At 36.6% G+C, this 13,149-nt stretch overlaps 1 protein-coding gene across 4 annotated transcripts in view; it reads left to right on the forward strand.

The window, feature by feature from the left end:
• The window catches only part of SOX5 (SRY-box 5), a 1,143,898-nt gene that overhangs the window by 894,231 nt on the left and 236,518 nt on the right, over nucleotides 1-13,149 (forward strand). For all 4 annotated transcript variants that reach the window (XM_018048397.1, XM_005680750.3, XM_018048396.1 and 1 more), the window contains 2 exons: nucleotides 1,820-1,992; nucleotides 6,840-6,908. In XM_018048397.1, coding sequence (XP_017903886.1) covers nucleotides 1,820-1,992; nucleotides 6,840-6,908 — 242 coding nt within the window. The remainder of the gene's footprint in view (nucleotides 1-1,819; nucleotides 1,993-6,839; nucleotides 6,909-13,149) is intronic.

Below are 13,149 nucleotides of genomic sequence, written 5' to 3' on the forward strand. Positions count from 1 at the left end.
ACTTTTTCTTCATGGGTACAAAATACTACCACTGGATGTCCTGTAATTATTTGATGATTTGGTATTTAGATTGTTTCTAATATTTCGTATGAGAACTTTATTAATACTTCATATCCTGTAGTTCTCTTGGGTTAGATTTTTAGAAATGAAACTGCCTCCTTGATTCTCACCCATAAACCAAACTCTATCTCAGACCTTTGCTCTCAGTAAATGGTTCTTGCATCTTGCCAAAAATCTAGGATTTGTCCTGAATCTCCTTATGAGCATTATAAAACATGATATGCATCACATTTCCTAGTGTATATTCTGAGAAATGTGATAGCAATTTACTCCTCTGCTGATGGTGTATGAGGATATACATTTTACCATCATTTGAATATTTTCATTGAAATATCTTTCTAATACATATTTAGATTGTTTAATGTTAGGATTCTAAATAGAATAGTCATATTGTTATTATTCTTATAAAAATTTTCTTCTGTTTAATGGAATACAAATATCTGGAGTATAATAAATGCTTAACAATTTATTGAGCACCTGTCCTGATTAAGACTAAGAATTTATAATAAGGAGTATATGATATGTTTCTTGCCTTCTATTCCACTCAGAACTTCCTTTCTGGATATTTGTTCTATAGCCTATGTAAATTATATTTGAACTTTTATTTCCATTTCAAATGGGCACATGAAAATTATAATCTACTTACTACTTCCTAAAGGCACATGATTTTTCAGCATAAATTGATGAAGAGAAATGTAGTGAGATGGGGAATGGCGACTGAGTTATAAAGGATCTTTCTATCTAATTCACATATACAGGTGGCAAATACATTATAGAAGTAGTGCTTAGTGTCTTATGTTTGAAGTGAAAATCGTTATTAAAAAGTGTGTTCTCTCCTACTGCTAGTTCTTTACCATAGGGTCTTGTCTATCTGATGAATCTTAAAAGAACAATTAAAAGTGATATTGTTTCTATTTCAGTGAACTGCTCACATTTCTGGTGTAACAAATCAATATTTTAACCTGACTTAGAAGATTCACTGGCGTGGTTTAAGTATCTCAAACATACTGCTTATTTTAAATTATTGTGTGATTTGTCCTCCAAATCTTGGGTTTAACTGTAACCTTGAGTGGCCATAATGTTAGTTTTATAGCTATGTTTCATTATTTCATGATAGCATAAATTTATATTCTCAAACTTGAATATTTTTTCTGCTAGCTCTATTCTATCTTTGAAGAAAGCCTCTGAGTGTCATTTGAGAAAACAGTCTAAAACTTGATGGGTTAATAGCTTTTTTTTTTCTTTTTAAATGTAGGATTCCTTAATTCTGATTTCTAAAAATTCTGATTTTAAGAAAAGGAGATATCTCTGATAATGATAACTTGATCTCTTAATAAGTTATTATGTTTTCGTGTTTTTGTCTTGACTCTTTAATTTGATTTTAAAAACTACTTAAAGCCAAGAACTGGGCTTTAAACCTCTTTTTATTTCTATCAGGCCCCAGATTAGAACATTAAGAATAATAAATGCTTAGCCAAAAGTATTTCATTTACTTGTAAAATTAAAGGGAAAAAGCTATATAGATTGTTACTTGTCATAAATACAAAATAATCAAAATATCTGTTCATCCTGATATTCTGTAATGGATAAATAGCCATCACTTTTTAGTATTGAGTTACAGTTTGAAAGAAGGTAAGTGCATGTTTATTTGGGTGCCAAACCTTTTATTTGTAATATTTCTCCACATACCCTAGTCATTGTCATTGAGGAACCACTCTCTTCTCATTTTTCACACGTCTTATTGCCATCTTATTCTCAGGGACTCCTGAAAGCCTAGCTGAGAAGGAGAGGCAGCTCATGGGTATGATCAATCAGCTAACCAGTCTGCGAGAGCAGCTGCTGGCTGCCCATGATGAGCAGAAGAAACTGGCTGCGTCTCAGATTGAGAAACAGCGCCAGCAAATGGAGCTGGCCAAGCAGCAGCAAGAACAGGTGAGTCAGAAGTAGAGACACAAACAGTCTAGAAAGAGCTAGAGGCACAGGCATTGTTTCGCCTGTAGCTTATAGGTCACTCTGTGAGGCAAACAAATCAATAAAAGCTTCTCTCCTCTCTACCTTGCATAAAAAGAGGCAGAATACCAAAGTAAGCAAAAAAACTGATCTGAAAAATCTTATCAACTATTTCAGTGGTGTGCAACATGGAAATGACAGTAATCAAGGTGATGGATAAGAGAGAAATACAAAAAGAACCATGGAGAGAGTCAAGAGAACATTTCTAGTCAGGGATGTTATGAAAGCTTTCATTTGACCTATTTGGTCTGAGCTTTGAAGGCTAGGTGTAGGATTCAACTAGTGAAGTAAATTTCCAATTATGGGGCAGGAAGTTTGGTTAGGAGTCTATTATAATAATCTAAATAAGACATGAGACTTAAACAGTGTAATGACCATGGAGAACGGGTGGAAGAATCATGTACAGTCGAATTTTTTTAAGTGGGCTAAAGAGAGAGGAAAAGGGTTGAGCCTGGGTGACAGGCAAAGTCCAAAGGCAGGTAGATTTGGAAAAGCAGATGGCTTTTTTATATTGAATTAGAACTGTCTTCAGGTTGCCCATCTGAAACTATGAGAAAGAATATTCAGTTTAGTTCAGTTCAGCCTCTCAGTCGTGTCTGACTCTTTGTGACCCCATGGACCACAGCATGCTAGGCCTCCCGGTCCATCACCAACTCCCGGAATTTACCCAAACTCATGTCCATTTAGTCGGTGATGCCATCCAACCATCTCATTCTCTGTCTTCCCCTTCTCTGCCTGCCCTCAATCTTTCCCAGCATCAAGGTCTTTTCAAATGAGTCAGCTCTTTACATCAGGTGGCCAAAGTATTGGAGCTTCAGCTTCAATATCAGTCCTTCCAATGAACACTCAGGACTGATCTCCTTTAGGATGGACAGGTTGGATCTCCTTGTGGTCCAAGGGACTCTCAAGAGGATTCTCCAACACCACCCTTCAAAAGCATCAGTTCTTTGGTGCTCAGCTTTCTTTATCAATAAATAGTTTGAAACAGAGGGCTGAGCTTAGTTTCTGTGATTATCTACATAGAGGAGAATAGTTTAAACCCCTGGAGAAGGTAAGTTTAATTTATTAAAAAAAAAAAAAGTAATCAAGTGCTTCTTGTGGGCCAGGTATTGTGCTAACTACTGAAGTTATTTCAATTAAACAGAAAGACAAAGCCCCTAAATTCTAGTGGAAAGAGACAATCAAGAGGAATAGAAGAATTAACAAAATAACTTCAGATAGTGATTGCCCACAGCAGTCTAGAAGAACACCATTCTTTTCTTATTCATAAGAAGAGCCGACTCATTGGAAAAGACCCTGTTGCTGGGAAAGATTGAAGACAAGAGGAGAATGGGTCAGCAGATGAATGAGATGGCTAGAAGCATGACTGACTCAATGCACATGCATTTGAGCAAACTCTGGGAGATGGTAAAGGACAGGGAAGCCTGGCATGCTGCAGTCCATGGGGTTATAAAGAGTCAAACATGACTTTGCAGCTGAACAGCCTTCAATACTTTTAGCTGTCTGAATTTAGAAAATCCTAGGAGCCTCTAAAACTGGAGCTCAGATGAAGATACTTCTTTGTAGCGAATCCATACTTTGATGGGTCTGGGAGCGTGCTTGTCCTCAAAAATCTTGGCAATAATTAATGGAGAGCAATGTACCTTACTTTTTCTTCTCACATCCTGGACTATTCTCAGACATCTTCCACAGATTCTAGAATTTTTTACTTCCTCTGACATTCTCCTTAGAAAGTGAAAGTCGCTCAGTCGTGTCCAACTCTTTACGATCCCATGGACTGTAGTCTACCAGGCTTCTCTGTCCATGGGATTTTCCAGGCAAGAGTACTGGAGTGGGTTACCATTTCTTTTTCCAGGGGGTCTTCCTGACCCAGGGATCGAACCCAGGTCTCCTGCATTGCGGGCAGACGCTTTACCCTCTGAGCCACCAGGGAACTTAAGAAATCATTAGGTACTTCCTGAAATGTCTCCCTTGTATTGGAGAGGTGCCAGGTAACGATGCCTACACAGCCTGGGAGAAGATCCCTTCTGGAGGCTACAGGTCAGGTTCCTGGAGCCCATTCTGCTCTCTCAGGTCCCCTCTGGCACACCTTGCTGGCTTGTAGCCTGCTGGACTCCTTTGTCCATGAGAGTTCTCCAGGCAGGAATCCTGGGGCGGGTTGCCATGCCCTCCTCCCAGGAATCTTCCCAACCCAGGGACTGAACGCAGGTCTCCCACATTGCAGGTGGATTCTTTACCATCTGAGCCACCAGGGAAGCACATGAATACTAAAATGGGTAGCCTATCCTTTCTCCAGAGGATCTTCCCAATCTTCTTCAGGGAATCAAACCAGGGTCTCCTGCATTGCAGGTGGATTCTTAACCACCTGAGCTACCACTGTTGAGCCCCAATTTGATGCCAGATTCTGTCCTAGTTAATGGAATACAGAAGAAATAAAATAGACAAAAATCCCATATTTATTGAATTCTAGTTAGGAAAAGATAGGCAATAAGTCAGTTAAATATATGTTGAAAATGAAGCAGAGACATAGGGATGAGGGCGCCAGGTAGAGAGGTAGGCTTTTTTAGAATGAGTGTTCAGGGAGGTCCCATTGACAATATAACAGTTGAGTAGAGACTCGTAGGTGGTGAGAGAGTGAGCAGTGTAGTTATCCAGGAAGATTATTCTAGATGGAGGGGAGAGTACGTGCAGTGGCCCAGAGGCAGAAGTATTCTTGGAAAATAAGCGTATCCTTGGTGTGTTCAACAGATGGTGGAGCAGTGTGGCAATAGTGAAGAGACAGAGAAGAGATGAGATTGGAAAGATACAGGGCCTTGCAGGCATTATGTGGAAACTGAGACATAGGGTTTTGAAATGATGGATAACATGACACAACATGTTTTAAAATGATCTGTCTTTCTGCTAGGTTATAATAGGCTTCAGGGAGCAAGGACAGAAGCAGAGAGAGCAAATAGGAGGCTATCACACCAATACAGGCCAAAGCCAGCAGTGACTTAGAACAGGAGGGAATGTGGAGGGCTATGAGGTAGTCAGTTTCCTGAGAAAATTTTAAGACGCTTATAAAAAGATTTAAATATCAGCTGAAATATTGATATGTGGGAGGAAAGAACCAGACTAAAGAGGAGAGTGATGTTTTATTTTCTACCTTTTCCTTTCCTACTTTTCTTCAAGAAAATAAAAAGGAATTTCTTTAAGCAGTTTTCTTAAGATAAAATGAAAATACTAAAATAATTGTAATTGCACCAGTGTATACAGGGGAAATAAAAAATGCATTGTGAAGCTATGAGGACCCAACTTCATTATATAAGTTCTCTACTTTCATTCATAGTAATTAATGGACCCTGTATCTATTTTTTCCTGAATTTTTAGCTTTCTGAAGCAGAGGTTAAAGAATATACTTCCATAATGAAAATGATAGTGATCATAGCATTAGGAATAAGAATTAGAGCTTTTTTGTAAGAAAGCTATAAGTTTTATGAGGTCAGAAGTTACATTTTTGTGAGAAGGTTTCCTGCCCTATCTCATATAATTGTTTAAAGTTTTCTTCTCGTCTCTTCACTCATACGTGTTGCATGTAGTGTTCCTTCTGTATTCCTTTGCATCAGACTTTGTGTAAATGGTGAAAGGAAAATCAGCATGGTCCCTAACGTCACTATATTTATGGATTCCTTCTGAGGAGACAGAAATCTGTTGATTAAAACAAACATGAAATATAACCTCATAGAATATGTTAAGTAGGTAGAGGATGTTATAAAAAGGAATAACGGTGAGGGGGCGGGGAGATTGTGGTAGTATGGCTTAGAAAACACTTAAGATGACCACATTGAGGGCCAGTTCTTGAGTTTAGTTTTGAATCTGTTGAATTTGGAGTGCTTTTGAGAATGTTTGTTAGATAAATGGGTCTAACACTTATAGCAAAGATCAGGCTAGAGAAACAAATTTGTAATCACTTGACATATGTGTGGACATATAGAAGGAAAAGAATAGAGTCTAAAATTGAGCCTACAACATTGAACGACTGAAGAGAGCCACTGATGGTCTCTGAGAAGGATCAGACTCAGAGGCAGGAGCAAAACCAGGAAAATGTGATGACAGAGGAGCCAAGGGAGAAAGTTCAGGCAAGGGAAAGCACTTGAGTCTTGAATTCTGATGAAAAGTCAAGTCTTGGGGACTAGGAAACACTTCAGAATTTAACAAATTGGAAGTGACTGGTGACTTTATTAAGAATCCATTTAGTAGAGAGTTGGGGCAGAGACTGGAATTGAATGTACTGAGGACTCGGGAGTTAGGGGTTTGTGGGAGGCAGAAATGATGGTATTCACCGAGACACAGAAACGTACCAAAACCTCACTAAAGAATATAGCATCTTTTAATACTTGGTGCTACTCTGGACTCTGTTTCATAAACAGGAGGATGTGTGACATTATTTTCCTTTTCTAAGGGCTGAAGATGTCAGAGACAGTACCTCCTTCCTAGATTGCCAGAAAGAGGGATTTTTGAAACTCTAGCATTTCAAATTGGATTGGACCACTGTTGTCTTGCCTTAGACTTCATTTGTTTTAGGCCAAAAGAAACGTAACTGTTCCCAAAGTCGAAATATCTTGTTTGATCCTACTTAAGGATGAATTGCTGGTCCTGTAGGGACGTGAACACGTCTATTTTCACGAGCTTAATCAATGTCATATCAAACTTTGTGACACAGAACACTGGGAATTTCCCCCTGGGACTGCAATACACTCTTAAATTTTCCGTGTGCTGTTTCTCCACAGATCGCAAGACAACAGCAGCAACTTCTGCAGCAACAACACAAAATCAATTTGCTTCAGCAGCAGATCCAGGTCAGAAATCATAATTTCATACGGACTTCCAATTAAGAAGTAGATTTTGTTTCTCAGATGACCTCACTGAAGTGAGCTGCAGAATTAAAGCTACTTTCAGCCCAGTCGCGGCATGTGGCCCCCCTGTGTCAGGAGAATCTTGCCTGTCATGGGAGTGGCAGAATCTTGCCTGTGTTGAGGAGTTGCAGGGATAGCAAGCTGGTGGCAATTTTTATCTTACTCCAAAAGGAAACTTTTCTGGAGAAATGTTTCCTTTTCTTTATTCTTTAATGTTGAAAACATGCATGTAAATGTTGTTAATGGGGAAGGTTCCCAGGAACCAAAGCAGAGAGATATCGCAGGTTTTCTGTTAGCAGTAGCAGAGAGAACTTTTTGCAGTAGGCTAAAGAGCCACACGGACTCAAGGTGGAAGTCAGGGAAGGTAATGATTCTGTGTTCAACTCAAATTTCACCCTTCTGTTACCTGGAGAAACCAGGACTGACTGAGGGCTCTGTAACTTCCGTATTTTTCTTCTGTGAAAACTTGCAGTGATGAGAAGCAGAGCTGCTTGGGGTAGCCTCATGCCACCACTTGCTTGTGAGACACACTTTGACACAATCTGTTTCCCTTTCTGAATACTCCTTTTCTGAAAGCACTTATTTCATAGAGTATTTATGAGGATTTAGTAAAATTGTGGATAGAGAACTTCAGTGTAGTTTCAAGGCATATAGTAAGTGGTCAATATATATTTGCCGTGACTAGCAAGAAGAAGATATATCTTACTTGACATCATCCATCTTAAAGCAGCTGTTAGATTTGCAGTTAGAATTTCATCATTCTCTTGAAGCTGTATCTTGAGAATCTAATATATTTAAGTGTAAATATCATAGATGACAGAAGCAAACATGTCAAAATGATTTCATTTGTGTGTTTATCATATTTAGGCTTCTTTGACAAAAAAATTTATCCCATTTTTTTCTAACTGGGTCAATTAGCCTTAGTTTCTATACTGTGGGTTATATAGCCAATCATTCGTGTTCCATCTGAGATTTTAATAAGCTAGTCACAGCTTTTAGTGAGACAGAAAAACATCATCAGTGAAATATCACAGCCAAGACTCTTTGCCTTCCTTAAGTATGAACAACAGATTTCTAATGTGATATTGTCTATGTATCCATATCTGGAGTATGGTTATTCATTCAGTGCTTTAAAACTATTTATTGGGTTTTGTGTTTAATCTAAGCTTACTGACTTGGAATATAACTTCAGTTGATGGTACCAAGTTAGCCACACTTAAAATGATTTGGCTATTGAAAACTGAAGATAATAAAATTATTATGGCAATTTCTCATTATAAATAAGATAAAATTCCATAGTGAGTGATGTGGGCCTTTACAAGTCACTTGGTTTCACTTTAATTTGATGATACCAATAGTTTTGTTTTTATAATTTTTATGAGATTGAGATTGTCTTTTGTTAAACGGAATGGAAAAACTATATGCAAACCCATATTATAAATGTGTGGCAGGGTCAATCAGCTGTATTTTCTGACCATTTAAATTGTTCGACACCTTAGCACTTTTTTGGAATTATTCCGTAATTATGATCACTGTGTTAACAGTGTGGATTTAAAACACTGTCATAATGTCAACATGTGGAAATTGGTAGATTTCTTGCTCCAGAGCTTGGAGCATTTTAATTTGTAAATCAGAGCATTTTTTTAAATGAAATGCCTTAAACTGTTCTAGAAATGATAAGACTTCATTATGACATCACATGACTCTCTTCTAGTGAGCGGGAGCCAGCTGTAATGGCTTGCTCAAGATCACATGACTTAGAGATAGAACTAGGGTTAGCAAAGCAAAGTTTTCTGACTGTTTGTAGAAATTTTGCTGACTATGAGAATTTTAGAAGCTTAGAATTTCTATTTGATTGCAGTATTACCTTTCTGGCCCCCACTAGTTAACAGAATAGGGAAAAGAAAAAAACAAAACAAAACTGGTAGTTCCTAAAGGAAATAATGTCACACTGCTGGCAATTTGGGGGAAACATTAAGAGATGTAGGGTATTATATCTGTGTATTTGTCCTCTTTCCAGTGTTAGTACAGATAAATGATACTGACAGAGTCAAAAGCATCAAGCTATTTTTTTTTTTTTAAGTCTGGGAATGTTTCAGGCAAGAAATAAGTACTGAACAAGAGTGACAGTCTGAAAGGAATCAATTTTCACTGCTTCTAGTATACTCATTAACTAAAAGAATAGTTCTAAAGTATATTGTATAAGTTGTTAATTTGGAGCTGTCTTACAAACACTTAATAGTTATGAAAATCACAATATATGTAAATTAGTCTATTGAGAAGGTGTTCAGACAGTTATGGGAAGCATGATGTAGTCGCATACGTGGAAATAGAAGATTAAAAACCTAGAAGATATCCTTTTTGTTCCCCATATAAGTCCTTAACCATATTTCCTCTTAAGAAGTTTTCCTCTCCCTTTTCTCTAATTCCTCCTTTTTTTGGCAGTATAGGAGAGGGAGGTAGAAGATTAAAAATCAAACCTGTTATTGTAGAAGGCAAATTAAATTTATAACAAGTATTATTATTAAATAAATTTTTGTCGAATACATAATCAATGCTCGTGTAAGAATATGCTGTAGATTAAATTTTATTTGATATCTGAAAATACTTATGTAATATATTTTGAATTTGATCAACTTTTTTCTGAAGTATGACGCTTTAAGACCTTGTAGAAATAAACATACCACTTATAGTATTCATCCTGCTTGAATTTTTTAGATATTTTATGCAATTATTCCTTTCAGTCTTAGGAAAAAAATACCTGTTAGTTCCTTTATTGATATAACAGTGGACTACAATGTAGTTAGTCCAAAACTAGGACAGGTTTTACAATTTTTGTTTCAACTATAAATATATAAGACATTAACTTGCTGCATATATTAGGAAAGACATGCAGTAAATACATTAGATGGGTTAAGCAGATCTGTGAGATAGATTAGATTGATAGGTAAGAGAGCAGAATGAATTTTCATACTTGATAGCTACAGTAACAGGAGGGTGATGTTTCCTAAAATTCTCCTCATTCTTTTATAATATCTCTTTAAAGTAGAGGTTAACTTAGTCATCTTTATGCCATTTGAAGTATATTTCACTCAACTTAAAAAACATAGAGTAAGTCTGTATGTGTGTGTATGAACAAACATTCACATATGCTAATGAACCAGATTATTTAAAATATTTCTCTTGACTTTTTAATTATATATTTTTTCAACTCAAGATATACAAGAACGGTGGTAAGTTTTACTCCATAGTTATTTATTGGAGAGAATACCATAAGGATTGGCAAATTAGCCAGTTTATTTCATTACTTAGGACCAATTATTTATGAACTGTTTTTATCTCTTTAAAAAACAACCTCAGCTCTAAGATTGCATGATCTTAATTGGGTTGAAAACTCAATCAACATTACTTCTTTATAAAGACTTTATAAAGTCATAGTCTTCAAAATTTATTCACATATCTGACTCATGAGGATTAAAAGAATTAAGAAAGCTTTCTGTCATTCTTTGGAGGATCATAATTCATTCTACAAATAAAATCATGCATAATATCAGAAACATCCTATCTTCCTTTAAGAACATCTCTCTTTATGAGATCCTTAATTTTAGGAACACTAAGAAAGTTTAATCTCTTTCTATTGTTCAACAGTGCTCTTCTTTAATATTTTTGTTTATTGTCCTTAAAAAGGAGTATTTTGCACTTTTATTTACTGTGTCTAGCTAACTTTTCGGAGAAGGCTATGGCACCCCACTCCAGTACTCTTGCCTGGAAAGTCCCATGGACGGAGGAGCCTGGTGGGCTACAGTCCATGGGATCACTAAGAGTCGGACACGACTGAGCGATTTCACTTTCACTTTTCACTTTTCATGCATTGGAGAAGGAAACGGCAACCCACTCCAGTGTTCTTGCCTGGAGAATCCCAGGTACAGGGGAGCCTGGTGGGCTGCCGTCTATGGGGTCGCACAGAGTCGGACACGACTGAAGCGACTTAGCAGCAGCAGCAGCAGCAGCTAACTTTTAATGCGTATTACTATATAAGATTAACTTTATACATATTTCAGAAAAGAATATCCTTATAGGTTTTTTGAGGGTAATTTCTTTTTCTTTTGCTGCATTGGTTGTACTATAATGCCTAACTTCAGCAATTTTATTTTTGACTCATCTCTTTTTTATAATAAATCAGCTTATTTCTAATATTTCTAGGTGGTTTATATTTCTAATTATGGTCCTAGACCAGTGGTTCATCTTGACCTGATTCATTGTTACCAAAACCTTTTAAAGTAAATGAATGAGTGACCTCTACTCAATATCCATTATGGCAACAAACTGAATGTTCCTAGAGACTTGTTTCTTTTTTGTCTGGAAGCTTTGTGTAGGACATAGTTTCTACAGCTGTGGGTGTTGTGGGGGGAAACAGGTCCTAGATTTAAATTTCTTACCCTTTTCCAGTAATACTTAATGGAATTTAAGATTCTTATTAGCATCTTAGGGGGTCGGCTCAACTACATGCTCTAGTATGAAACTGACTTAAATATTTTTAAAGGTAAATTTAAAGATATTATACTTCCTTTCAAATGCATAATTTCATGATTACCAAATGGAAGCTCAGTGTTTAAACTTATATTTGTTGCATTCTCTCTTCTGATAAACTTGTCCAGCTATTGTTTGTATTCTCTTGAGAGCAAAGAATTGGTATTTAATAACCTATGTCATTATTTCTGATTCATAAAGTAAGCTTGTGCAAGACTAATAGTAGCTTTGGGAGACTTATTCTATCTAGGACTAAGCAAATTTCTCTTCTTAGCTGTGCAATGTGTATATTCCATTGTATGTTTGAAAGAGCTTGATTCTTTGGGGGGTTATAAGATTATATAACCATATGAAATTTAAGTGTATTAAGTGGTTAAACAAAAAGATAAAGAGGAATTTCTTTGGATTTTGACAAACTCTGATTCAGATTCTCCATCTTTATACCTCATCTGCTGGGTGATCTTGGGAAAACTGCTCAATCCTTCTGAGTTTCGTTGTTCCAGTCTCTTAAATGGGGATTATAGAACCTAAGTCATACCCTAGTTAGTGTAGGGATTAAATGGCATTATCCCTGGCATGCAGTGAGCACACAATGCGAAAGGTTTTTTGCCTAAGTTGTTAGAGAGAAAAGCTTCTTTCTGTTTTTCTCATGATGGACAATTTAATGAATATTTCTAGCAAAAGAATAATTTCTAGGAAAAACAGTATAACCTACATGGCAGCAGCCACTGAAAACTGTAAGTTCTCTGTTCCAAATTTATATGATTTTTCGAACTACAGCAGATTTTTAGAAAGCCTTTATTTAGACACATCTCTCATTTTGACATTTGTAAACTGAAACCAAGTAAGGTTAGAAGACTTTCCCAATGTCACATAAGTTGTTACTTGCAGAATGATGGCTGGATTCCAAGTTTCTCGAGTCTTGGTCCAGTTCATTTTTATTTTACTGATATTCTACCATTTAAGGTTTAATGACCCAAAGTTTTTAAATGAGTTTTCTTTCCCTGGGAACTTATTCCTACAAAGTAAAAATACATCTTGACTTATATACAATTGAATGATGAAGTTGCAGTCATAGGCTCAACCAATTTGTGATAAAGGTTTCATTTTATTGGAGCCAGAATTCTCTGAGCTCATTAAGAGTTTTGGTAATTCTCGATAAATTATTATGCAGAAAGAAATCCATTCAAATATTGTATTGAAAACATAATAATGTTAAAGGTGAAATAATAGTACCTGCCTGACCTGCTGATTTATGATTTCTTTCTCTGAGTGTGGTAAGCTGGAAGCATTTTACCCCCCCTCAGCACTACCCCACACACATGCATGAGCACAAAGAGATTGCAAAGTAACCTTGTCTCTTTAGGAAACTGGAAATGCCAAGAATAAACGCCGTATAATTAAGGTAGCATTTCAACCAGAGAAGGAAATGTATTAACTCCTCGAGCTCTGAGTAGTGTTTTACTCTATGAAATAAAATGCACTGCACCTTGAAGGATATAGTTCTTGGCATTCAGATAGACTTTTTAGAGGAGAGAACCTGAGAATACAAAGTAGGAGCTTTACGAATGATTTTCCTCTCTTCCTTGTACTTTGGGGAAGGAGAATTTCCTATTGAGAAGATGAGTGTTCTAAGAGAGCAGTGATGATAACT

This window comes from Capra hircus, chromosome 5 (assembly GCF_001704415.2).
Source record: "Capra hircus breed San Clemente chromosome 5, ASM170441v1, whole genome shotgun sequence".
In the NCBI taxonomy this organism is placed as follows: Eukaryota; Metazoa; Chordata; class Mammalia; order Artiodactyla; family Bovidae; genus Capra; species Capra hircus.